The sequence below is a fragment of the Anolis carolinensis genome, chromosome 2 (assembly GCF_035594765.1).
Source record: "Anolis carolinensis isolate JA03-04 chromosome 2, rAnoCar3.1.pri, whole genome shotgun sequence".
NCBI lineage: Eukaryota > Metazoa > Chordata > Lepidosauria > Squamata > Dactyloidae > Anolis > Anolis carolinensis.
In genome coordinates, this window is record NC_085842.1 from 97,381,534 (window position 1) to 97,408,981 (window position 27,448).

Consider the following 27,448-nt stretch of genomic DNA (forward strand, 5'->3'; position numbering starts at 1 on the left):
AGATGTTTTTCACATAGACTATTGTCAATCCAGGCATCATCCATTCTGTATCTTTGTATTTTATTAATTCTGCCTAAGTGTGGTATCTTACATTTGTCCTTGTTGACATTCATTTTGTTAGTTTTGGCCAGTCTCTTCAATATATTATGGTCACCTTGAATTCTGATCCTGTCCTCTTGAGTAGAATAATAGAACCATAGAGTTGGAAGTATGGGCCATGTAGTCCAGCCCCCTGCCATACAGGAAAAATGCATTCAAAGTACCCCTGACAGATGGCCATCCAGCCTCTGTTTAAAAGCTTCCAAGGTAGGAGCTTCCACCACACTCTGTATTAACTATTCCTCCTAATTTGGTATCATTGGCATCCTTGCATGCATTTTGGAAAAAGCTTCCAAGTGCTCTCTAGAAAGTTCAAAACACTTTTTATTTACTTACAAGGTTTACCTGACCTAGTTGTTTCATTTCACTTGTGCAGACTGTTAGCTCTGAGTAAACAGTATACCGGAACATGCTGCGTTTCTCTTCTTTTTATGGTGTAGGAACCTATCCCTATACTTTTTTACATTATCCAGTACCTTTTTTCTATTAAAGAAGTAATGTTGAGAAAGATTCATACTTTGCTAAGTGAGATGTACTTCCGTATGCTACTTCTTTGAAAGTTCAAAGCACCATTGGTAAATGCCCAATGCCTGTCAACATCACAACTGAGAACTGAGTAGGAAGCTGCTAGTAAGTCCTGTGACTTCAACACTCTGAACCTGGGGCCTTTTTTGGTGAAATGCCTAAGTACCATAAAGTTCTTGTCTTTTCCAAAATCTTTAAGAGCACACAAACTCCACTGAAGGCATAAAAATTTTAAATTGTTATGGAAAATCACAAACTTATGGATTGCCCCACTCTTAAATACCAATAATCCACAGTACAATTGAAAACTTAGACAAGAAATGTCCATGAAAGACATTTATACTACTTCCTTGTGTGACCCTATATATGGAAAATTATACTGCTCAAATAGCAATTCAAGGCAATCGCTGGCTTCCCTGGGAAGAAGGGAGTTCCAGAATCAGACCTCTCCAGGAACGGGCCCAGGTGACGCACAAGTTTCAATTGTGCAAATGCCCTCCTGGCCACAGCAATACCTGGACCTCCAGGTTCACTACCAAGTCCAGGAGGACCCCCAAGCTGTGGACCTGTGTCTTCAGGGGGAGTGTGACCCCATCCAGCACAGGCTGGATCCTTCTTCCTTGATCTTCCTTATGACTGAGCACCTCTGTCTTGTCTAAATTAAGTTTCAATTTGTTTGCCCTCATCCAGTTCATTCCTGATGACAGACACTTGTTTAGGGTCAGGACAGCATCCTTAGCATTAGATGGAAAGGAGTAGGTCATCTGCATATAGATGACACCACACACCAAAACTGCAGATGACCTCTCAAAGTGGTTTTGTGTGTAAATTAAACAGCATCTGGGACAAAATGGAACCCTGAGGAACCCCACAGGATAATGGCCAGGGGTCTGAACAGGAGTCCCCCAGCACCACCTTCTGCGTAAAGCCCTTCAGGAAGGACCGGGTCCATTGTAAAACATTGGCTCCCAGTCCCATCCCAGGGAGACATCCCAGAAGGATACCATGGTCAATAGTATTGAAAGTTGCTGAGCGATCCAGGAGAAACTACAGGGACACACTCCCCCGTCTAGCTCTCTGCGTAGGTAATCCACCAAGGGGATCAAAGCTGTCTCTGTTCCATGGCCAGGCCTGAAACCAGATTGAAATTGATCTAGATGATTCATTTCATCCAGAAATCTCTGGAGTTAGGATGCCACCACACGCTCCAAGACCTTACTAAGAAAGGGGAAGTGGGACACTGGCTGATAATTGTCCATTATAGAGGGGTTCCATGATTTTTTTAACTATAGGCCTCACAACTGCCTCCTTTGCTCTAAAGAGGCACTTCAGCCACTCTGCCAGTCCCCATCTGGCCTGTTTGATCAGCTAGGAAGGGCAGGATCTAGAACACATGTGGTAGCTCTCACCTCTCCAAATTGAAAAAGGATCCATGCTAGGGCATGCTTCCTTCTGTGTATTCTTATATAAAAATACAAGCTCATTTGCACAGCTTCTTTTTACAGTGCACAGTCCCCCCCCTCCCCCATCATCTATTTTTTACTGGGTTTGCCTTCAAACCACAAAGCTATCCACACACTCCAAATTCTGTTATACAAAATGTCTTCAGGGTTGCTTCATCCCACCACAACTTGCTACCCTGTTACATCAAGAAACCATCTACTGTGCATTTGTACATATTGAATGAAAATATTTATATACTACCTTATATGAACATATCCCTCCAAAGAGCACAAGCAACAGAAAATATTACAAAGCTGAAGGCCATATAAAAATGGAAAACAATTTAAAAACAAATGAACTGGGACAAAATTGCACAATTTCTTGATGGGCTGTTGAAAGCTTTCATGGCCAGAATAACTGGGTTGCTGTGAGTTTTCCGGCCTGTATGGCCCTGTTCCGAAAACATTATCTCCTGACGTTTTGCCCACATCTATGACAGGTATCCTCAGAAGTTGTGACCTTGAAACCTCTGAGGATGCCTGCCATAGATGTGGGCAAAACATTAGGAGAGAATGCTTCTTGAACATGGCCATACATCCTGAAAGACTCACAGTAAACCCATAAATGTCTTTTTTGTTTAAAATGCAGTTGTATGATTTTTATATTTCTATTGAAGAGACTGCAGATAAAGCACATCTATACTTTTTCTTAGCCACAGTTTTTCTTGCCCTATCTCTCACAGATCAAACACTGTCTTTGCCAAGAGAATCCTCTGCACATCTTAGTCCTTCTCTTGCATCCCTTTCCCACTAATATGGGTATTGCAAGAAGCCCCATTTCAACTCGTTGAAGAAGGAAAGCTTTAATATTCTCAAGAAAAGAAAATAGGAGCTGGTAGTTGCATAGCAATGCGTCATGGAAGACAGAGTGGGATCAAGCTGCAATGATTCTACAGTGTGGGCAAGGCGTGGGCAAACTTGGGCCCTCCAGGTGTTTTGGACTTCAACTCCCACAATTCCTAACAGCCTACCGGCTGGAGGGCCCAAGTTTGCCCATGCCTGGTGTAGGCGCAAGCAGAAAGAGCTATACTGTAAATACCCCTAGACTGCCTTCTCTGCATGCACCGATTAAATGACGCAAAAGCCTTACCAAGGATATCTATGTGTTTTTTGAAACAATCCAACAACTCGTTCCCCAACACTGAACCGCATCCATGTATAGCCCCAACCTCCTGTTCCTCTGTCCTTTCACCCTAGCATAGATATGTGTTTGTGTGTGTCTGAATGCACATATACATACATATACAGTAGAGTCTCACTTATCCAACACTCGCTTATCCAACGTTCTGGATTATCCAACGCATTTTTGTAGTCAATGTTTTCAATACATCGTGATATTTTGGTGCTAAATTCGTAAATACAGTAATTACTACATACTACTGCGTATTGAACTACTTTTTCTGTCAAATTTGTTGTATAACATATTTTGATGCTTAATTTGTAAAATCATAACCTAATTTGATGTTTAATATGCTTTTCCTTAATCCCTCCTTTTTATCCAACATATTCGCTTATCCAACATTCTGCCGGCCCATTTATGTTGGATAAGTGAGACTCTACTGTATATATGCTTCCAGCCCATAACCCCCCATGCCCGCCCCTCCTGGCCTCCTTCTAACCCGCAGGAGCCCCCAAGGCCCGCCTCTCCCTCCGCTTACCTGCCCCCTGCTTCCCCTTCGCCGCCTCCTGCGCCTTCTCCCTTTCCCTTTCACCGGCTTTCCATCTTGGCCTCTTCCTGGGGCAGGTCACCTGACCCAGCCGCCTTTCGCTGCTCACGTGGCTTTGTCAGAGACAGCCAAGGGTCAGCTGACACGGTTTCCCGAGCGTGGAAGGCTCCGATCAGGCTTCTTCCGCCCAAACAAGACACCCAGGAGGAGGTGCTGAAGGTGCGCAGGCGCATTAGCAGGGATTTCGTACTACAGTATTCATTTTTGTTAGGGACTCGGCTGCGCCACCTAGAGGACGGTGTGTCAATATTTATTTTATTTTATTTGCCATACAGTAGAGTCTCACTTATCCAACATAAACGGGCCGGCAGAATGTTGGATAAGCGAATATGTTGGATAATAAGGAGGGATTAAGGAAAAGCCTATTAAACATCAAATTAGGTTATGATTTTACAAATTAAGCACCAAAACATCATGTTTTACAACAAATTTGACAGAAAAAGTAGTTCAATACGCAGTAATGCTATGTAGTAATTACTGTATTTACGAATTTAGCACCAAAATATCACGATATATTGAAAACATTGACTACAAAAATGCGTTTCGTAATCCAGAACGTTGGATAAGCAAGTGTTGGATAAGTGAGACTCTACTGTATTTATATCCCGCCTTTCTCTACCCCGAGGCAGATATGGGTATTGCAATTCCAGATAGGGCAGTGGTTCTCAACATGGGGTCCCCAGACGTTTTTGGCCTTCAACTTCCAGAAATCCTGACAGCTAGTAAACTGGCTGGGATTTCTGGGAGTTGTAGGCTAATACTTGGGGACCCACAGGTTGAGAAACACTAGTCCACATGCTTGTGGGTATATATTCGCACACATACATACATAGGGTTGCTACGAGTTTTCCAGAATTTATGGCCATGTTTCAGATGCATTCTCTCCTGACGTTTCGCCCACATCTATGGCAAACATCCTCAGAGGTTGTGAGGTATATTGGAAACTAGGCAAGTGGGATTTATGTATGTGGAAGATCCAAGGTGGGAGAAATAACTCGTGTCTGAGGCAGGTGTGAATGTTGCAATTGGACACTTTGATTAGCATTGAATGGCACTGAATCAAAGAAAGAGCAATGGGCAAGCAGGTGTGGCCTATAGTCAGAAAGAAATGGTTTGAGGAGAAGACAGAAGCAAGAATTTTCTCCAAACTGGACGTCTTTTAAGAAGAGGACATTGCATAGATGGAGCTCATCTACCCTTTCTAGGAGCTAACCCAGGTTTTTATCAAAGTGTGCTTATTGTTTGTTGGTATATGTGATTTTATTTGTTTATGATTTTTTTATTGCTGAGTTTTATATTGCTTGTTGCCTGGGCTTGGCCCCATGTAAGCTGCCCCGAGTCCCCTCGGGGAGATGGGCGGGGTATAAAAATAAAATAATTATTAAAATTATTATTATCTTGCAGTAAAATTTAGGGACTATGTTTCCTGATTCTGAAATTGGACTGGGCTGTCCCAACCACCCTTAATTACAATACTCTATTGTGATCTTGGTCGAATTTCTGTTATTCTGAAATCTGAAATGCTCCAAATTTGTCAGTGTGAATGGCTGAGATACTGCTATTTCTGCTTTCTACCAGTTCAAAGTGGACAGACTTTATTTCATGTACCATTAAAAATATTGTGTATAGAATTTCCTTCAGGTTAGATTTTTTTTTTCGTGTCAGGAGTAACCGGAGTTGCTTCTGGAGTGAGAGAATTGGCCGTCTGCAAGGACGTTGCCCAGGGGACGCCCAGATGTTTTTGATGTTTTACCATCCTTGTGGGAGGCTTCTCTCATTTCCCCGCATGGAGCTGGAGCTGATAGAGGAAGCTCATCCACGCTCTCCCCTGGTGGGATTCGAACCTGGCAGCCTTCAGGTCAGTAACCCAACCTTCAAGTCACAAGGCTTTTATCCCCTTGGCCACCGGAGGCTCCTTTCAGGTTAGATGTATAAGGTGTATATATATCTCGTTTTGATTATTGCAACGCACTCTATGTGGGGCTGCCTTTGAAGACTGTTTGGAAGCTGGAACTAGTCCAACGTCCTGCAACCAGGTTACTAACTGGAGCACCATTCAGGGGGCATTCAATTTCTTTGTTGAAGCAGCTCCACTGGCTGCCTGTTAGCTTCTGGGCACAATTCAAAGTACTGGCTTTGGCCTACAAATCCTTAAACGGCTCTGGTCCAACTTACCTCTCAGAACGTATCTCCCCCTATGGACCGTCCTGCAGATTAAGATCTTCGAGCGAGGTCCTGCTGTCAGTCCCGCCGCCATCACAGGTACGGTTAGAGGGGATGAGAGACAGGGCTTTTTCGGTGGTGGCTCCGTGGCTGAGGAACTCCTTGCCAAGGGAGATTAGGGAAGCCCCCTCAATCATGACTTTTAGGAAGCAGCTGAAGACCTGGCTGTGGGACCAAGCTGTTGGCCCATCCTAAGATATGAGTTGATATGACCTGATGGATTCTGTGAATAAATATTAAGTCGAACATGGACTGGCTTTGACTTTGGCTCAAAACTTCCCCTGTTGTAATGGTCACATGGTTTGAATTGTTTTAATTTGATTTGGATACCGGCTTTTATTTGTGTTTTATGTTTGGTTTTTACTCCATATTGTATTATATGTGGCATTTAATTCTGCCATTGTGTAAGACCGCTCTGGGTCCCCCTGGGGGAGAAGAGCGGTATATAAATAATATAAATAAATAAATAAAACATACATGAATGTCATGTTCAGACTTGGGCCCCATCTCCAAAATGTCTTCCATTATTTATATCCAAATAATTCAAAAGACAAAACACTTCTTGTCCCAAGTTATTCTGGACAGGGGATTCTCAACTTTTATGGCCAGTTTTAGAACAGCCCGAGAACTTTCTTGGGATGTTGTTTTATAATTCTGCTGCATTTCCATTTTCCAGTGTGCTCTGATTTTAATAGTTTGTCTTTTACTGTCTTGTGAGCTGCCTTGGGAAGGGCAAGGCAGCCTATGAATAAGGAAATAATTGTTTTACAAATGGGCTGGAAAATCAGCTGCTTGGGATCTCAGGCTGAACGGGCAGCAAACTGTTAGTTTCTAAATGTATTATTATAGTTATTTGCAGTGTTGTAGAGAGAGGAAAAGAGGTAGTTGTGGGAACCCAAATAATTGGCCTTGGATATTATGTACCATAATGATCGAGGAAGATTTGCTGTTCTATCTGAGGCCACAAAAAGTCTTGGCTTGGCCCCAACTCTGTACCAAAAGACACTTCGGGGTTTTGCTCCATGAGATAATTCATTAGACTGAAATTGAGAGGGCATCCTAACTGAGGGTGAAGTCCACTGCATTTAAAGTGGTGTCAAACTATAGGTAAAGGTAAAGGTTTCCCCTGACGTTAAGTCCAGTCATGTCTGACTCTGGGGTGTGGTGCTCATCTCCATTTCTAAGCCGAAGAGCCGGCGTTGTCCGTAGACACCTCCAAGGTCATGTAGCCGGCATGACTGCATGGAGCGCCGTTACCTTCCCGCCGGAGCAGTACCTATTGATCTACTCACATTGGCATGTTTTCGAACTGCTAGGTTGGCAAGAGCTGGAGCTAACAGCGGACGCTCATGCCACTCCCGGGGTTTGAACCTGGGACCTTTCGGTCTGCAAGTTCAGCAGCTCAGCACTTAAACGCACTTCGCTACCGGGGCTCCAAATTATAAACTGTATTAATTGTATAGCATAGATCCACCCTTAGTTTCAGTTCCAATCCAGCATATTTAATAGGACACATACATAAATCTACAAAAGAACTGGGAGTTTTACAGCAGAATCCTATGGACAGCTACTTGGGAGTAAGCCACCTTGGGCAAAGAAAAGTTCTTAAGAACACTATACATCATCAACAAGGCAAGAAATGTCAGTTTATGTCTAGCATTATACTCAGAAGAAAGTTGCTATTATGAAGATTTCTGTAAGGAAATTAACTGATGAAATTCAATGGCATCTTCATGATAAGAACTTGTAAAGTAGGCAAATGTAGCTGCAGGTCTACAACCCGCACAATTCCTCACTATTTGGCTCCTATGATAGACCTTATGGCCATCTATAATGCATCTAGAGGTACGCAGTTGCCTATCCTTGGTGTAATGACACCCCCCTAGACAAAAAGAACTGCCAGGGGTACATGAACCAAGCTCACAGCATTTCAATGTAATCGTGTGGTATTAGCCCGTGTATGTACATCAACCAGACCAGACATTAACACAGCTTTATCAATAAAAGGATTTATTCAATAACTTTAGTGCTCCATTGTTAAAGGCCACTGGATTTTTTCAACATGATATTGGACCCAAAAAAATCAAAGCTGGATCGTGATAAACATAATGAACATAATCAGAGATCAGTTGAACAGGATTCCTAGCACAGAGCAGAAATCAGTAGAAAGGTTTATAATTGCTTACAGACTGGAGTAAAGTACAATGCGACCTCCACATCTACTGGAAATATGCAAAAACGGATAATGGCAAACCCTACTGAAATAAAGGACATCTGGTCCAAAAATAATATAGAGTCATGCTAGATGACCTAGAAAATGCCTAGAGGACATATTTTGTTGGATGTTGGTAGCGATCCTGCAGACATGGGCGTCATACTGTATTTTTCAAAACAATAACTGCACAGAAAAATAAACGATATCCCTGATATTCTCACATCTACCTACCCTGTTTCCCCGAAAATAAGACATCCCCTGAAAATAAGACCTAGTAGAGGTTTTGCTGAATTGTTAAATATAAGGCCTCCTCCAAAAGTAAGACCTAGCAAAGTTTTTGTTTGGAAGCATGCCCAACAAACAGAACACCAGAGTGTGCAAGATTGGTAAACGTACGTAGCATAGAGTGTTGTACATGGAAATAATGGTAATAATAAGAAATTATTGATAGGATTCACAGTTTGTCTGGTTACGCTGGTTTGTGATGACAACTACTGACAGTATATAATTGTTCATTTTTTATTCAACAATAAATGTGAATTCTTCTTCATGGAAAAATAAGACATCCCCTGAAAATAAGACCTAGCGCATCTTTGGGAGCAAAAATTAATATAGGACACTGTCTTATTTTTGGGGAAACACAGTATATAGCATCGGGACATGCTTAAATTAAGGCTTAACAATGTTCTTTAGAAGTAGGTTTTATATTAGCACTGAGGAATGAGACAAGGTTGCCACATCTCAGACAACTGAACACAGGATCCTCATGGGCCATTCTCTGACTTGTGACTTTATCACTTGACTTGTGGATATATATACACGCAATGGAGAGATGCATAGGCATCTACATACATACAGTGCAACCCCTCATCCATGATTTTATATCTCTGGGTTCACTTACCCACATGCCCCAGAAGTGTTTGTGGGGCTCTCTAGATCCTTTCGCACTAGTCTATGGTATACTTCTCACCAAAGTTTAGTAAAAAATATAGGTTTTGCCATTATCCACCGCTTCAGGTATCCACGGGATTTTTGGAATCTATTCTTTGCAGATATTTGTGTGTGTTGTGTGTGTGTGTGTGTGGGGGGGGGGGGGGGGTTGTACCATGCATATGCTTTTAAATATTTTTAGTTTAATATCTAAAACCTTGAAAGTTTAGCTTGGAGTGTTAGTTGCCTATAAACTTTATTATGTTTCCCCCACAGATTTAGTATGTGTTTGAATTAGAGGGAGATATGGTACTCAGTGGGGAAGACACAGAATCATGTTGGGTACCATAAGAGGACCACAAAGTAAACACACTGTACATACACAATGGCAAAGATTGTGAAATAATACACACAACCCACATTCAAACAAAGGATGGCACAAGATAAAGAATATTATTACAGTAAGTATGAAAACACCTGAAGAGATTAAATGCAAAAGGCAGAATTCTGTTCATGTTATTGACATCTAGGACAACTTATGTAATATCACCTGTGATTATGACTACAGGTATAAATTCGCAGAAACCTGTAATGCCTATGATGAGTGCTGTACAAATTTAAGAAAATATAGGGTGAGAAAAAAAGCCTGAATACATCTAAATATTCAATTCTACATCCATGTTTCGGGAAGAATTCCCAGTGTCTCCAACCAATCAGCAATACTACAGGAACTAATTCTTATGTCTATCAGTCAAACTATAAAAGGTTGAGATTAGATATTCTCTCCAGCTGTAGCAGCCTTTTGCCAGTCCATCCCATGTAACATACCAAGCATATGTGTTCATGGCCTCTCAGATCCACAAGGCAAATAATAATGTAAACAAAAAAATATCTAACCATCTGTCAAAGGGAACAAAACATGGTACTCAAACTGTCAGGATGTAGTATAGCAACTGTACATAATATTTCACGCATAACAGCTCGGTAACTTGTGCTTCCAATATTCACAAGACAATCAGTTTGCTTAAAATAGTCCTTTGAGTTTTAGGACTTCTATCAGAACATGGGTTCAACTGGTCCCTTAGGAAATGGAGGGTCAACAAACATCTTTCTTCCTCTAGTTAGATGAGAAGAAAAAATTCCAATAGAAGGAAAGGTGCCAATTTATTCATTGGAACACACACAAATACTCTAGGCTAGCAGTTCTTAACCTGTGGTCCACAGACCCCTTGCTCCACTACTACTGACAGTGATAGAAATGGACCAAAGAGTGACCATTGGTGAGGAAAGAGGGCAAGTCCACGGAAGTGTGGAGCGAGGAGATAAGATCTAGTCAGCTCAGTTTGGAGAATTTTATAATTAATGGTCCACAGCAACAAAATATATTTAAAGAGGGTTTCTGATAAAGAAAAAGCTAAGAACCACTGCTCTAGATATATCCTTTCAGAAATGTTTAATTCTCAATTGAGAGCTGCCAGAGGCAAACTGAAAGGAAAGTCCCATCCCCATCCCCTTTGCAATCAATAATATTGCATACTGTTAAGGAAGTAAAAAAAGACCGTATTTCCCCATCACAGGGCAGAAGGCTTCTCAAACTTTTTGAAACTGCACCTTTGCCCTTAATGCTCATTTTACATCCCAAGTTACTTTTTCCCAAGCAAACACCAATATTACATACAGAAAGCAAGTCTATAGTTCAAGGCAAAGCTGGGTATGTGAAACAGTAGTTCGTGATCTCTAGCTTGTAAATTGTGGTTACTGGAAGTTGGTGGGTTTTCAGAGGTGGAGGAGTCTCTGACTTCCTTTTTCATTGTCTTCTTTCTCTTGCTTGACTCCTATGTCACACCCTTGGAAAGCTATACCCAAGAAGCCCAAGGTGAGATTAAATGAGCACTTAAAACTTCCTGCTCATCCGGTGTATGGAATGAAGGATAATGAAGGAGCATCTCATCTGGACAGATGAAATAGGTAAGGGAAAACTTCTAGGTACTAGGACCTGCTTGGTTGTCAGTGCTGTGATTCAAAAGAGTAGAAATTGGCTTCATCCTTCATGTATATATTGGTGAATTCTTGGTCAGGCTATCCTGTCATCAGCACACATCCCTTTTCCCATATGCCATCTCTCTAAGGTTCCATTATGAGGAACCAGGAATGCAGTGGAATTCCATGTATTTCATAATGTGCAAATACTATGCATGATTATTTTACTTTATGTATGCATGCTACGAAACGGCACTGACCCCATGAATGTTATCCATCCTGCTCCCTCCCATGCAGGACAAATATCCTAAACGATAAATATCTTAAATGATAAATCCTAAATGATAAATGAACACTGGCTGGCCATACATTTCTGATTAAAATATATGTGATCCTTTCTTCGCTGCATCCAGTTGTCTCTCCGATTGATTTAAGAACAATCATAAAAACAATAATCTCTCCCCTTAAGGCTGCAAAATGTGTCTCAGTATTAATATCAACAGGACAATAAAAGCAGGAAGGCAACATGGCACTTGGACCTAAGGATGCTTGCATGGTGATCACCACAACCACCACTTCCCTGAATGTAAGGAGAAGGAGATCTTGCTGCAGGAAAGTTCTTGATCGCCATTACTCAGTACAACCTGAATCCTGTAGTCACCGTTGGTGAGGAAAGAGGGCAAGTCCACGTCAGGTATGTAAACTTCAGAGGATGGCAAATTGTAAGTACCCTAAAAAGAAGAAAAAACACATAGACTCGCTAAGAAATGCTATAGATCCTTATCAGTCTCCAAAATCAGTACCATTCTTGTTTATCTGTCAGTACAGAATACATTTGTTCCTTGATCAAAAGCAATAGGCAACACTCATTAGCCTTCTTGGTACAACAGGGCAGTAAAGAGTTCTTGGCAATCTTTAGTACCAGTGATATACTGGTATGCACTACCTCACTAGCTCTGCTTGCAGTAGAACAAGTAAATCAAGGCTGAGCAAAGTTCACCCCATCGACCACACATGACCTTCTCAAGCTTTTTTCTCAGAGCAGGATTTTGTCAAGAAAAAGGTAGTTTTTCCATTCCAGAATGAGAAGTTCTCAGTGGAAGAAAGTAAAGCCCCCTTCAAACAAGAAATGACATTTCTGAGCTTACCATGGAATGATCCCAGAGGCCAAAATCCCCAGAAGTTGCCCACTCTTGAGCAAAACAATCCTTTAGAACAATATGCAAGAAGTGCTGCAATTAATATTCTGCCTTGCCTTTCTGCATCCTTTTTCCACTGCTCCAATGCAATTCCCCCAAAGGCAACTGCATAAATTCTATATTCTTTTTCTGTGCTGAAGATGGTGGGAATCTATCAAGTTAAACCAACTATAGATCAAAATATATAGTTTATTTAGACAGTCCCATATTTCAAAGTGTATTCTCAGAAACCAAGGACAGAGCCAATAGAAAGGACTGCCAATCCCAAGTGGGATTTAATATTTAACAGTTCCCTAGACTAAACGGCCATAGATTAAAATGTGGACTTACCGCCTTAAAGGGGCAATGGCAAGGAATGCCGTAAGTCAGCAAGGGTTCTGGACACGGTTGGCCTGGAGGGATAATAGCGTCCAGCTTGGCACAAATGTCATCGTACGTGCAGCTCCCAAGTTCTTCCACACAGGGGATCTTTAACCACATTTCACCAAGTCTCTTCTCCAGAGTAACTACTGCCTAGAAGTAGATATTGCACAAAGTATGAACACAGCCCATCACCAACCTTTCCACAATGCAGCATTTAATTAGGTCTGAACAAATGGCCATTCTACCTACAAGCTGCTGTTTAGCTATCTGGACAAGCACAACTTATCTGTGAGACATGAAGGAAGAGTTGGGTCATCTTGTATAGCACAGGAACTCAAAGTAAAGTCTGTAGGCTTATGGGACTGCCAGAGCTCTTTTTGTAGTCCCCAGGGTTTAAAAACTTTTTTAAAAAAATTGCCCTAAATTGTTCTGAAATACCTTGTAAGACATTTTTAAACAGAAAGTGATTTCTAGGTCATTCTCTCTGTTAAAAAAAAGGTCTCCCTTGAGCCCAAAATGGCAGGCGGTTGGGTAGGGGATCGTGAAAATGTCTCTTATGCCCCCTTTGGCATTTGGAGACCCCCAAAAATGTTATTGGGGTCAGAACAGGAGGGGCGCCCTTCCAAGGTCTCCTAGGGGACTAATGTAATTTCCTAGGCTCTGAGAGACGTCCACCCATGTTCCACTAGGGAAGGTTTTACTAACAAATTCCAGCTTTACCTTACAGACTATCATCTCATACAAACTTAAGGGAGAAAAGGGTTAGGCACCTTCACATAATTCAGAATTAACTTGCACAGTTCTTCATAGTGTAATATAACATGATCCTTGATCAGGCAACATGGAAATGTACAGAGGTGGGTGTATTGAACTGCATGACAATAAAACAACTAACATGGAAAAACATTGTCAAATACCAGGTTACTATCTGATCATTTTGCCCAGCCTTTACTAGCCACTATTCTCCAGAATCTCCTGCATGGATATTTTCCATATACGCGCCATCTAATGACCTGACAAAGACAAAAAGGACATTCTATGGGCAAAAAACCTGCTCTATCACTGAGCTATGTTTTCTCCCGTGATACACATCCGAATGATGAGGGAATGGTGCTTGTCATCCCCAGAGTACTTGACAAAATGGGCATTAAGGGAATCAGAGTGCCGCATAAAGTGAAACTTTGGTGCAGTTCAGTGTGCCATAAATCACCACTAAGAGGCAGTAAAGAGTAATAATACTTCCATAATTGCTAATGAAAAAGAGAACAGAATCTCTAGCAGAGTGTAAATATGAGGTTTTGAAAATGCTAAATAAAAGGCTTAACAGCTGATCTAACTGTCCCCACTCCATCTAAAGTGATGTGCATTGGTTCTACAAGAATTTAAAAGCTTGGAGGGGAGTGAGGTGATGGAAGAGAAACTATAGTCCCACTCTTCAGATATGAAAATAAGAAAACATACTCAAGAACAATTTGTCCTACTGCTTTTCTTATCTCTGCTGCCACTAAGCAGAAAGGACATGTGGGATTTCTTTCATAAAAGGCCAGTTTAAGCAAACAATCCAGATAGATGGGGAAAGAAACTCTTAAGTAATCATTCCTGAGCTCTGCTGGCCTGTTTTTTTCCACTTGCCAGCATGAGACCTTGCATGATAAGCGCTCATAAGGTCAGCCAGTTTGTGGTATCAAAGGCTCCAGCAATTTCTTCCCTTTTCTGCTGTTCTCTTGGAAAATGCTGAGGTGACTCTTCTCTTCCCACCCAAATACACCAAACTGTGACCTAAAAAAAGCCCCAAACCTACCCAAATAAGACAAAAACAGAAGTGCTTGAACATTACAAAATGTGCTTCAGCACATTTCTAAGTCATCATATATAACTTCCACTTCTTAGACTTGAGTGAAATTGTCTTTCAATTTCACACTCCTCCAAATATTCTGAGACAGTTCTCAATATTAGCAAAATACACTCGGGTGGAAAGAATGATTAGTTAAGGGAAGAGATGTGTACATAATAATGCCCAGAGTAGGGAAATATGTTTCAAAAAGAGATACCTAACACTGGTTTTTGTGCAATTTATAAAAAAAATTCAGTGTGAAGCCAAACGAGGATAAATAAATGAACACATGCAAAATTGCCATGAACCAGAAGCACACAGCTCCATCCATCCATCAAAGACTTTTCTATGGAGAGGAAGAGACCAAAGACTGTTCTCAAAGCATATATTTGTCACTCTGCATACAGCATTCAAGAAAATTAGACAGAATTAGAGACTTCTCTGTGCTTAGCCCTCACTTGTTCTACTTCTCCAGCTGGCAAAACATTGAAACCCCCCCATATCTTGGATGCAGCATCAAGACTCCTTTCTAGTAAGTTTGTATTTTTTTTTCTGGGAGCGTAAATTTCCAGAATTAGAATCCAGTAGCACAAGGACTTGGAAAAGTTCTCTTCCCAACCCATGACGGAATACTGCTCTAAAAGGCAATGGGTTGAGGATGTCTAAAGCAGTAGCACTGCAGATGACAAGCAAACACAGTACCTCTGGCCAAAGTTTCCTGCAGCATCTCAGAAAGGACCCTGAACGGAGCAAATACAGAAGCTCTGGGCTCTTCCCAAGTGCACACAACACACCACCTCAAAGGTTCTGGTTTCAGCGTTTTTTCTGAAACTTGATTAAGTTGACAAAAAGAAATGAAACTTGCTTGCATGTTATCTGCTGTTTTTTGGAACATTTAGATCAGTTATACTTTTGCCTGAAACAACTCCAGTAAGGTACACTACTTATTACATAGAAGGAAATGAAATGGTTCAGATCATAATTTGGCTTGGGCTGAGGCTTAGGGTCTCTCCTTTCTTGCCTACACAAAATTCCCACTTCATCATTTGTTATGTGTCTTCAGGTCACCTCCAATTTAAAGCAATTCTAGTGTAGGGTTTTCTTAACAAAGTTTGCTCTGAAATGGTTTGCCATTGCCTTCCTCTGAACAAAGTCTTCAGCTCCAGGGATTTCCTGGTGGCCTCTTCTCCAAATACTAACCTGGACATCTAAAATTAGACAGGAACTGATGCCTTCAGGATATGTTAACTTGTGAATTTTAATTTGCATTTTATCAATGAATTTTGACCTGCATTTTAACTGTGTGTATTTTAACAGCCTTGTGTTTTATCTCCCTGTTTTAACCATGCTGTATTACGCCTTGAGCAGCAAGAAGAGGCTATTATTATTATTATTATTATTATTATTATTATTATTACTATGACAAATTAATTTGACGAAAACCTCACCTTGCCATTTTGTTCAAACTGGCCAACTATGACTGCCTTGAAAACAAATAAAAGAAATAAAGATCAAGCCCTCATTTTGTGCGCACATACCAAACTATGAGGTGGTAGTTCATCTGAACCATCTCCATAATTACTGTATTTGAAATTATACAAGAAATCTGTTGCAGAAAAGAACAGGGAAATAAGTAGAGATAAGAAAGCCTGGGGGGAAAAAACGGGAAAACTTTTTTTTTTTGTGTTTTTTCCCAAAGCCATTTTTTCCTGGAAAAAATGGGGGGGGGGTGTGTGTGCAGGAACAAAAAGTCTCAGAAATCTTTTATTAAGGTCTTCATGTTATATAGTTTGAATACTATGTCATAGATATATTATTTATCATTGGAAAAGAACATATTCTACACACTTTTCAATTTTTCAGGGAAAAAAGGCTTTGGAAAAAAACAGGCAAAAACCTATTTCTTCCCCAATTTTTCTGGGGTTTTTTCCAGGCTTTCTCATCTCTGTGAGTAAGTACTTTAGAAGAGTGATCTAGGACTTTATCATATAATAGACTTATTGAACAATTGCACTAGGTTAATTGTTTGATCTTCCCTTATCACAGAATATTATGACTCTTCTGTTGCTGCATTGAATTTTCATTGTAATTGACTTGTATCTTTTCATTTACAGGAAAACCTGACAATGACTCCAATAGCACTGCTGCTCAAGGATTGGTTCTAGTGTGATTATTTCTTCTGTTGCAGTTCCAATACTCCAACAGTCACATGATATGAGCGGGAGTGGTTCTCTTCTTGTCTCCCTATCCTCAAGTCGGTTACTTTACTCAGTTTTCTGGTTTTTATTTTAATTTTTAATTTTAATCGAACTGACATGGGGGATTGTCAGCATGCTGCAATTATGCAATTATAGCAGTGCACTCTATTTGTAAGATGAATTGAAACTACATAATTGTGCAATTCATGCACAAAAAGGAAAAAATACAGTGTGCATGAACTATGTATGACAGATATGATTAGGAAGGCAGGGACAAATGAGGCAATACAGAAGCCTGACTGCTGTAACATGCTGTCACTGGAGTAGCATCATAGTGCTATTAGAGAGGAGATGTAAAACTAAGTGTTCCCATATAGATGTGTTTCTGTTGGCTTAAACAACATGACTGCTGAAAGGCAACAGGCTGGTGTGATAAAGTCCTAAGACTGCAATTAAAACTTTATGTGGAGTTAATTGATAAATGATAAGAAGTATCATTTAAAATGTTTATTGTTAGCTGATCTGCATGCAGCTCCCCAGGTTATCATTGTCCATTGTGTGTGGATTCTCCACCTACCACAGTTTCATTATATGTTGTCTCACTTACATTTCCTCATTTTAAAACAGGAAAAAGTACACAAAGTCAGGGTGCATTACGCTTATTTAAAAGTTACAGAATTGTTTGTGTTCTTTCCAATTATATACTGGGTTTAAATTAACAGCCCAGGGAGCTAATATAAAAAGCTTCTGATCATAGCAGGAGCTAACAGAAAATATTCTGGGACAAGCAAACCATGTATGGACCTTTAAAATAAAATTGGAAAGAGCAGGAACAAAATTGCAGACTTTCTGTGCTTTTTAATTAGTCTGGATGCACCTTTAATGAAGTGATTTGAATAAAAAATAAATGAAACTTATCCATAGATTAATAAAAAAAATAGCCAAGGAAAAAGCATTTGAGAAATTAGTAAGGAAAAAGAAAGCATGCAGCATTTAAACTATGCTACTGCAGTTCTCAGGCCTGGAGTCCAGATTTAGCAGACATGCTATTTCAGGACCAGAATTTACCTCCTTTATGATTCAGTGAACAGTGTTAGTACAACCAATAAACACAGGCTAGATAGCTGTCTTTCAGATCTTCAGTCTTTTTTTCCCCTTTGTTTTTGGAGATGATTTCATTCCTAGCATCCTCTCTTCCAGTGGCTCAGGTTGTTTCTTCCTCCTCTGAATTAGCTGCATTTTCTTAACATATAGAAATGCAATTGCTTAACAGGAAATGATGGGCTTGGATCCAAGTGCTGCTGAAAAGCCATCAGATGCAGAGAGGTATGTCAGAAAAGCAGGAATTTGAAGTGTGGGAGTACTTCTCATAAAGCTACATATTCACACCTTCATGATTAATTTTTTTTAAAAATCCAAACATTTCAGCATAGTTATCTTCTCAGGATCTGGATCCCTGCTTTGGAAAGGTTTTTGAAATCCTCAAATTTGAAACTAAGTAAGCCTTCTTTCCTTCCTGTTTTGAACTCCAAAACAGACATCAACTTTGATCAATTTCAGTAATTCCCCCTTCTGTTTTCCCCTTCTACAGGCAACTGGTAAACATATCTTCTGCTTTTATAGGAGAAGCTTGAGACTTCCCATGAAAGCCCAGAGGCTATTGAATCCTTAGCATTTCTAAGAGAAGATTTGTGACCATGCTGAAGCCATTGCTGCCTATCCCACACTAATAAAAGGGTGCCTTTTGTTCGGTCAGTGAAAGGGATACAAAGTAAATAGAAAAACCGACTGAACACCTGGCTGGATCTACACTTCCATATAATGCAATCTAAACTATACCTCACAACCTCTGAGGATGCCTGCCATAGATGTGGGCGAAACATCAGGAGAGAATACTCCTAGAACACGGCCATACAGCCCGGAAAACATACAACAACCCTGTGATCCTGGCCATGAAAGCCTTCGACAACAAATCTACACTATCATATAATCCAGTTCAATCTCCATTCTAAACTGCATTATATGGCAATGTAGATCCAGACTCAATGCCAACAGGAACCGTGAGAGAAAAGAGGAAATGCAAACCCTAAAATCATCTGATTCTCCAAAAGGAGAGAACTGGTCATTTCCTCCTTTCGGGAGAATGGATTATCTCTAGCCACATTACTTCCCTCTTTATTCTCACAATAACTAAAAGGAAAGCACTAAAGAGGAATAAAAAGCCACGCCTTAGATAAGAGTCTTTCATGAATTAAGAAACCATGCAAGTCACTGTAAATCATGGGACTTGATCCTGACCCGATCTCCTTCCCTTACCTTCAAAGGTGAAGTGATGCCTATACTGGTGTAGACACATGCGCTGACTGTGACATCTCCTGGGATAACAACTGGATCTGGACTTACAGACAGGCTCTTAATCCCAGCAGGTTCTGATGAAGGACCACAGTTCTCCCACTGAAAATTTTCAACCTGAAAGATACAAAATAAAAATGTATTAAAAATTACATTAGCAAAGCAGCTCTAGGCTGGTTAAAGATGAAGCAAACAGCAGGCAGTGGATTGAAAATAAAGAACCTAAAGGAAGCATGGAATGGCAAGCAAAATACCAAGCTGAAGAAGGAAGCCGAGGAAGAAAGAATGTGACTACATCAAACCTTTGCACAGCTTAATAACAAAAGAGTTGAACATTGTGCTAGGTGACCTTGAAAAAGTCACACTCCCTCAGCCTCAGAAGGCAAACGCAAACTGTCTCTGAACAAATCTTGCCACAAAAACTTCATAACAGATTCATCTTAGGATCACCACAAGTTGAAAATTACTTGAAGACACACAAAACAACAATTTAACTCAGTGGTTCCCAATCTTTTTTTTTTTTTATCGGGGACCACTCTCTGACATTAGTACCAAAAGGATTATGAATCAGTTTTTGGTCAACTTTAGATATGGTTTGGTTATTTGGGGTGCTGATTCATTGGATAGACCAAATCAGCTCTAGTTTCTGATACAGAACATATGCCATTCAGTAGTTGCCATCTGCTTGCCCACAGAAAACCATATTTAATAATCTAGAACTGATGTGGTCTATCCAATGAAATTTTCTGCATCAGCACCCCAAATAACCCCAGGAACAGGCCTAAAAACGAAGACACCAAAGCACCTCCGCTTCCAAGCGCCACATGGAATGGCTCCGCTCAGAGGGAGGGAGGGAGGCAGGGAGGAGGAGAAGCAACAGTCAGGAGGCTGTTGTCGTGTCTTTTGTGGGTAGTCAGCTTCTCCCCTCCTGTCATTCCCATTGCTCGGCACCATAAGAGGGTTTTGCAAGACCAGAGGGAAAGAGGGAAGATAGATGATTCTGGTGGAAACCTCAAAGACAGGCAAAGATATCTCTATTCAACCAGGGAATCAATTGAAGGCGTTTTTCAGTGGTTGTATCTTCTTAATCGTTTTTGTTTTACTGCTGTGTTTTAATTACTTTGCATACATATTTTGATTGAGGTTAATTTTATTTGTAAATAAAAAGCTGCTGTAAATTGCATTTGGGGGTTAAAGTAACATATAAAAGAAACAAATTAAGCAAACAAATAAACAATATGTTTATAAACAATATGTTTATATAAACAATATGCTAGCTTTCTTGAGCACCATTCTTGGTATTTAGCAAATTAGTAAAATAAATTTCCTTTAAAAATGAATGAGGGGAGTTTACTCACATACCATTCCTCCTGTTTTATGTTTTAAGCTGTCTCAGAGGCAGCTAGACTGTACCACTTCAAACAGCAGGAGGAAAGAACATGACAAAATTAAACAAACACACAAACACACCCAACAGTTCTCCATTCCTGCATTAAAAAGATACAAGTTGAGTATCCCTTATCTGACACTCCTGGAACTAAAAGTATTTTGGCTTTCAAATTTTGGAATCTCAGTATTTCCATATACATACATAGTGAATATGTTCAAGATGGGACCCAAGTCTAAACATGAAATTATTGTAATTTATGTTGCATATACACCTTATACACATAGCCTGAAGGTAATTTTATAGACAATATTTGTAAAGCTTTACAATTTGTAAAGCAATGTTTATGTACAATAAACCATCAGAATGCAAAGAGTCACTATCTCAGCCACCCACGTGGGCAATTTTGAATTTCTGTATAAGGGACACTCAGTTGTAATTATGTTAGCAGACAAGCTACATTAAATTATGAAATCCCTTTTAAAAGGTAGCTGGGTTGGGATTTTTTTGTTTGTTTGTTTCTTGTTGTTGTTGAAAAGGAAGCAAAATCAGTAGCTACAGAAAAATCTCAAATCCGCACAAGATGACAATAAGGATAAAAGGAACATGCAAGAGATGCTTGAGTTTTATTATGAACTGTTAATTTGTGATACACTTTCATAGACATTTTGATAAATTGCAGTTACATTTCTCTCCCCACAACTGAAGCTTGTGGTTCTCACTAAGCATCTGAAGCCATTGGAGGGTGATTTAAGTTTGCTTTGATGGCTTTTGTGCCACACTAGAATATATCTATCAAAGAATAATGCCATCTGCTTTCTGTGGGGGAATTTTCCAAGGTCTGGTTTAAGCAGACTGGTTAGACAGGGGAGACCTGAGTCAGTCCCAGCTATTACAACCTCAGTCAGCTCAGAGGAGGAGCTCGCATGTTCCTCTTTCAACACACTTGCAAACTACGATTTCACCACACAGTACTTCAGGCCTCTACATGCTGCTCTGGGCATGTAACAATACTGGCACTCCTTGTGTACTTCACTGAAGGATTTGTGCCCTGTACACCCATTGCTTCACCCAAGCTATCAAGATTTACACAACTCCAGAAAAACACTTATCCTTGACAGCAAGTGCAGAAAGTTTCTTGATTGAGTAAAATATTTAACATAGGCTAATCAGCTAAGTATATCTACAAATAATTTTAGAAAACTTTGCAAAGGCTCCTTGACTTGTTTTGTTTGTTTCCAGCATTTTAGGTATCTGAGCCTTCAGTGAGTTTTGCTAGAATAACACTCTGTTCTGTTAGTATAGGACACTTCTTCAAGAGGTGAACAATGGCACTATGGGGCAACAGAGAAGAAAGCCATCTCATTGCCAGAGAACACTGCCTTCCCCAGCATTTCCAGTATTTTAAATTATGAATTTTAATTTGTGTACTAGCTAGTTGAATATGCATTGAATATACATGTAATTGTAAACAGATGTTTCAACTGGGTTATGTGTTTTAAATGGTTGTACATATTGTGTTTTGATATGCCATTGTTCCTCTGTCTCAATCCATGGGGAGGGGCAGCTAAGAAATTGCATTGTTGTTATTGCTATCATCAATATTATTATCATTTTTTCAGAAGCCAATAGGTCAACTTTCACTCAGTGTCATCTCTCCATTACTACTGTGTCCACAGTGGCTTCTCCAGCCATGCCACTGCCACCTAAACTGGCAAAGTTATGCTGGCTGACAGGACTGTGGCACAATTATCCAAGAAATGGAGTCTTGTAAGTTATATCAAAGCACTTTAAAAATGCCATCTTAATATTCAGTTTGGAGGTACACATCATTCTTGACCAACCACTCGGTACAATGATGCCCCCAAAGCGTAGGTGACTAGTGACTTCTGGAAGGTTTGGAGAGCAAGAAGTAAGTTTCCAGCAGTTTGGACCTATGCAGGCCAACTAATACCACTGAATAATTCTAGAGAAACATTTGGGAGTAGCCATGTTGGCCATATGACAAAATAGACTAAATCCACCAAAATGTATTTATCGTGTCAGAAATGAATTGAGAGCAATATCTTTTTTGGCCAATCAAAATGAAAATACAATCAGTGCAAGCTTTGGAAGCTCCAGCAGTTTCTTCATCAGGCAAAAGATGTTTAAAATCATATAGAAGAAAAGTGATGGCACTGAATTAGATGTTCTTTCTGTTGTTGCTCAGTTGGCCAGGAGAGATCTCTGGAGGGACTGAACAATGCTGTGTCTGGTCTTTGTAGTTGCTAATGCAGCAAGATTTTTTGTGTGTGCTTCAAAACAGCCGCAACTCACCCCAGCGTTTGCCAAATATTATCAAAACTCAGAGAGCAAGAGAGAAGCTGTGCATTATTCAGGCGACAGGACATCACTCCAGGTTTTTTTCAACTGAGTTCATTTGCACTCCATAAAAGGAGGGGGCGGAGACATGTAGCAGCATCTTTGGGTTTTTATTTTAGCATCTTTCTGGTTTTTATTTTAGCAGTAGCTTTTGTAGATATAAACCTTTTTATTTAGGTGTAGTAAAAAACATGCCAATGTGAGTAGATCAATAGGTACCGCTCTGGCGGGAAGGTAACAGCGCTCCATGCAATCATGCCGGCCACTTGACCTTGGAGGTGTCTACAGACAACACCGGCTCTTCGGCTTAGAAATGGAGATGAGCACCATCCCCCAGAGTCGGTCACAACTGGACTTAACGTCAGGGAAAAACCTTTACCTTTACCTTAAATAGGGTAAAACAAGTTAGAATAGAAATGAACATGATATTGGGACATCAGCTGTTCTCAAGATTATATTCACTCCCGTTCAACAGACTATGGTGCATCTACACTACAGAATTAATGCAGTTTGACATCGCTTTAACTGCCAGGGCTCAATGCTATGAATGATGGGATATATATTTTGTTGAGGCACCAGCACTCTCTGGTAGAAAAGTCTAAAGACATTGTAAAACGACAGCCCTCAGGATTCCATTGCATTGAGCCATGGCAGTGAAAGTAGTGTCAAACTGTATTCATTATACAGTGTAAATGTAATCCTAGACATCATATGGTACCTACAGGACAAGGTTTGGTCTTCAAAAGCAAGCAGACTTTATTACAAGAAAGATTTTATGTGAAGTTTGTACCATACTTCTCAGGCCGCTTCTACATTGCCATATAATCCAGATTTTTTTATCGTGTCAGAAGCGACTTGAGGACATACTGCAAGTCGCTTCTGGGGTGAAAGAATTGGCCATCTACAGAGACATTGCCTAGGGGGTGCTGTAATGTGTTAGCTGAGAGACTTCTCTCATGTCCCCGCAAGCTAGAGGTGACATATGGGAGCTCACCCCATCTCGCAGATTCAAACCGGCAACCTTCCAGTCAGCAGTTCAGCTGGCACAAGGGTTTAACCCATTGCACCACCGTGGCTCCAGATTATCGAATCAGATAATCCACATTATCTGCTTTGAACTGGGTTATATGAGTATGCACGGCTATATAATCTAGTTCAAAGCAGATAATCTGGCTTTTATATGGCAGTGTAGAAGGGGCCTGAGTTTCATGTTATAATGCACTGTAACACTCCAGAATCAAGATTGCAACAAGTATATTGCACACAACATTGGACCAGGCAAAAGTACAGGACAGACTTGAAGTGATTAACACAGTTCCCTGAACTGCTTTTGCAAGTATTTACTGTATTAAGCAACCGACAATGTGCGTTTTTGGTGATTAAGATGAGCTCTGTTAGATTCATATCACAATGTTATCCAACCCATCCTTCTGTTCCCACAGCATCCTCTTGATGCCTAAGGGGAGCCCTCTAACAGGGCATAAACACCATGCTATAAAATAGGTGACATAGAATGGATTTCCCTAAAAGATTAAGAGTGAACGCTCCCATTCCCACCATGTTTTGCTTGGGTCTGCTCACATAAATAAAAATTATCCTGCTGCTTCACAAATTATAGACAAATTCTGAACTTGGAAATATTGTCTTAACTGCTGAAATGTTAGCATTATAAGAGACATAATCACAGCCACTGAAAGGAGGAAAGCAGGATATTACTTGCTGGTAACACATCTGTCAAGCACATATGAGGTGGCCTAATTTTTAGATTCTATTTTTAAACTGTTCAGAAAGAGTTTGTTGATTACTAGCTCCAGGGCTAATACACTGATATGCCCAAAGTCTGAGGGAAGAGAACCAGGAAACCAAAGCTGGCCGCTCAATGGCTTACTTCCCAAAAGACCAACTTAGGGTGCATCTACACTGTGGAATTAATCCAGTTTGACACCACTTTAACAGCAATGGCTCAATGCTGTGGAATCTTGAGAACTATCATTTTTCACTGTTAGGTTTTGTTATCTCTGTTTTTTAATTTGACAGAAGCCATTATAACTAACACCATGCAGGAGCTTCTGTTGAAATGTCACTTTTCATTAGCAGTAAGAATGAATGGTATATCCAGTCAATAGAGAAACTTAGGCAACTTAAAATTAGTCTTGTCAAAACAACACTATAATTGTTTTATGGTCCTTTCCAGGACTTCGATTTGTTTTGCTCCACTGTGCTGACCTTCAGCCACGTGGCAGCATAGATACAATAAACATATAAATACATAAAAATTTCACTGTGGGAGCCTAAGTCAAAAACACCCAGAAGACCAGAGTTTGGGGCTCAGAAATAACTCAACTACATCTCATGCTGGAGGACCTTATTAAGGTTAAACCTAAGATGAGAGCATTGTTTTATTTGTTAGGAATGTTGGGCAATCACCTATAAAGAAAATTTAGGATTATTTTTACAATATATACCTCATGCATGGTCAAACTTCAGCCCTATAGGTGTTTTGGACTTCAACTCCCACAATTCTTAACAGCTTATCAGCTGTTAGGAATTGTGGGAGTTGAAGTCCAAAACACCTGGAGGGCTGAAGTTTGCTCATGCCTGATATAACAGCAGAAAGAATTGCATATGCTTGGCTCCGAGATGGATGGAATCAGTTATCCCAAAGCAAGAATGGCTAGTGAAGATTTCTGAAATAGCAGAAATGGACAAATTGACTATGATGATTGAGAACAAAACCTTGACTAACATTAAAAAAACTGGGACCTGTTTGTCATTTTTTCACAACAAATGGGGGCATTGATCAACTGTGGGACTGATCAATTAGTACAGTGTTTCCATAAGTAGAAGTAGGGTAACAGGGAGCGACAAAGAGATAATAACGATCAGAGAAAGCGTACAGTTTGACGTTTTTTTTTAAAAAAAGTTATTTAGTTGTACAGTACTGTATACAGCTGTGTAGCCTTATATGGCTAAAATGTCTGTATTTTATTGTGCGCTTTTCTTGTTTCTTGTTGCTGATTTTTATTTTTTTATTTTTGTTTGAGAAACACTGCTTTGGGCAAAAGGAGAGAGCAATTTCCCAACATCGAGAGAGGATGGAGGGATTCTACAGCATGCTGACAATGGGAAGAACTGGGTTGCTGTGAGTTTTCCGGGCTGTATGGCCATGTTCCAGAAGCATTTTTAGAGGTTGTGAGGTCTGTTGGAAACTAGTCAAGTGGGGTTGAGATATCTCTGGAATGTCCAGGTGGGAGAAAGAACTCTTGTCTGCTGGAGGCAAGTGTCAATGTTGCAATTCACTACCTTAATTAGCATTGAATAGCCTTGCAGCTTCAAAGCTTGGTTGCTTCCTGCCTGGGGGAATCTTTGTTGGGAGGTGTTAGTTGGCCCTGATTATTTCTTATCTGGATCTTATTTGCATTTTTTTTTCATGTCAGGAGGGACTTGAGAAACTGCAAATCACTTCTGGTGTGAAATAATTGGCAGTCTATAAGGATGTTGCCCAAGGGACGCCCGGATGTTTTGATGTCTTACCATCCTTGTGGGAGGCTTCTCTCATGTCCCCGCATGGAGAGTCGGAGCTGACAGAGCGAGCTCATCCACGCTCTTCCTGGCTTGGATTTGAAACGGCAATCTTCAGGTCAGCAACCCCAACCTTTAAGTCAGCAGTTCTGCCAGCACAAAGGTTTAACCAGTTGTTCTCAACCTGTGGGCCCCCAGATGTTTTGGCTTGCTTCAACTCCCAGAAAGCCTAACAGCTGGCAAACTAGGAGCTGTAGGCCAAAACACTTGGGGACTCACAGGTTGAGAACCACTGTGCCACCGGGGGCTTAGACTGATTTGCCTTCTGAGCATTTGCAGAACTCCATTTCCCATCAGTCCCTGCCCTCCTGGCCAACGCTGAGGGCTGGTGGGAAGAGTAGTTCCTCCATATGGTTCTAAAGTGGCACGTCTCAGCCAATCAGAGAAAGCTTTGGAGAGAAAGTGCTACAGGCTCTCAATCATTCATACATCCATCCATACATCCATCCAAAGCAGGCCTGGGCCAGCTTGGGCCCTCCAAGTGTTTTGGACTTCAACTCCCGCCATGCCTCACAGCCTCAGGTCCCTTCCTTTTTTCCCTCAGCCGCTTAAGCGGCTGAGGGAAAAAAGGAAAGGGCCTGAGGCTGTGAGGTATGGCGGGAGTTGAAGTCCAAAACACTTGGAGGGCCCAAGCTGGCCCAAACCTGGCGTAGATACACTCTTTGCTACTCGAGGGGTTTTCCTGGATGCACACTCCTCACTCACCTTGGTGGCGAACAAGGGCCAGCCTCGGTCCACGACGGCGAAGCGCTGCCAGGCTCCCCCGAGCACCGCTGGGCACAGCTGGAAGGCCAGGAAGGCCAGCCCGAGCGCCGAGGAAGGCATCGTGGAGCCGCAAGAGGACTGGGAGGAAAGGAAGAAGGAGAGGAGGCTGCGGGTGTTGAGAGCGCTGCCCCGTCCAGCCAAGACCAAGGTCTGCCTGCCTGTCTGTCTCTCTGCCGCTTGAACCGGGTTGTGTTTGCTCAGCCCGC

The 27,448-nt window shown here is 40.9% G+C and overlaps 3 protein-coding genes across 8 annotated transcripts in view; 1 reads left to right on the top strand and 2 right to left on the bottom strand.

The window, feature by feature from the left end:
• The window catches only part of LOC100553431 (proton-coupled amino acid transporter 1), an 83,851-nt gene extending 79,891 nt beyond the window's left edge, over positions 1-3,960 (bottom strand). The window contains exon 1 of one of the 4 annotated variants that reach the window (XM_062970271.1): positions 3,785-3,956. The gene's annotated coding sequence lies outside the window, so the exon portion shown is untranslated. Of the gene's footprint in view, positions 1-3,784 lie in introns of all 4 variants that reach the window. The other 3 variants (XM_062970270.1, XM_062970269.1, XM_003217487.4) reach the window with 3 other exon arrangements.
• Positions 3,961-8,069: 4,109 nt separating this feature from the next.
• On the bottom strand, positions 8,070-27,314 carry gm2a (ganglioside GM2 activator). The gene is made up of 4 exons (XM_003217488.3): positions 27,183-27,314; positions 19,112-19,264; positions 12,731-12,913; positions 8,070-11,932 (listed from the first exon to the last, which is right to left on the bottom strand). Exons 1-4 carry the CDS (start codon positions 27,300-27,302, stop codon positions 11,762-11,764), a joined length of 627 nt encoding a protein of 208 aa, XP_003217536.2. The 5' UTR covers positions 27,303-27,314; the 3' UTR covers positions 8,070-11,761.
• LOC107982438 (coiled-coil domain-containing protein 69) overlaps positions 27,258-27,448 on the top strand; it is a 43,045-nt gene continuing 42,854 nt past the window's right edge. For 2 of the 3 annotated variants that reach the window (XM_016991487.2, XM_062970278.1), the window contains exon 1: positions 27,294-27,390. The gene's annotated coding sequence lies outside the window, so the exon portion shown is untranslated. Of the gene's footprint in view, positions 27,391-27,448 lie in introns of all 3 variants that reach the window. The other variant, XM_062970277.1, reaches the window with a different exon arrangement.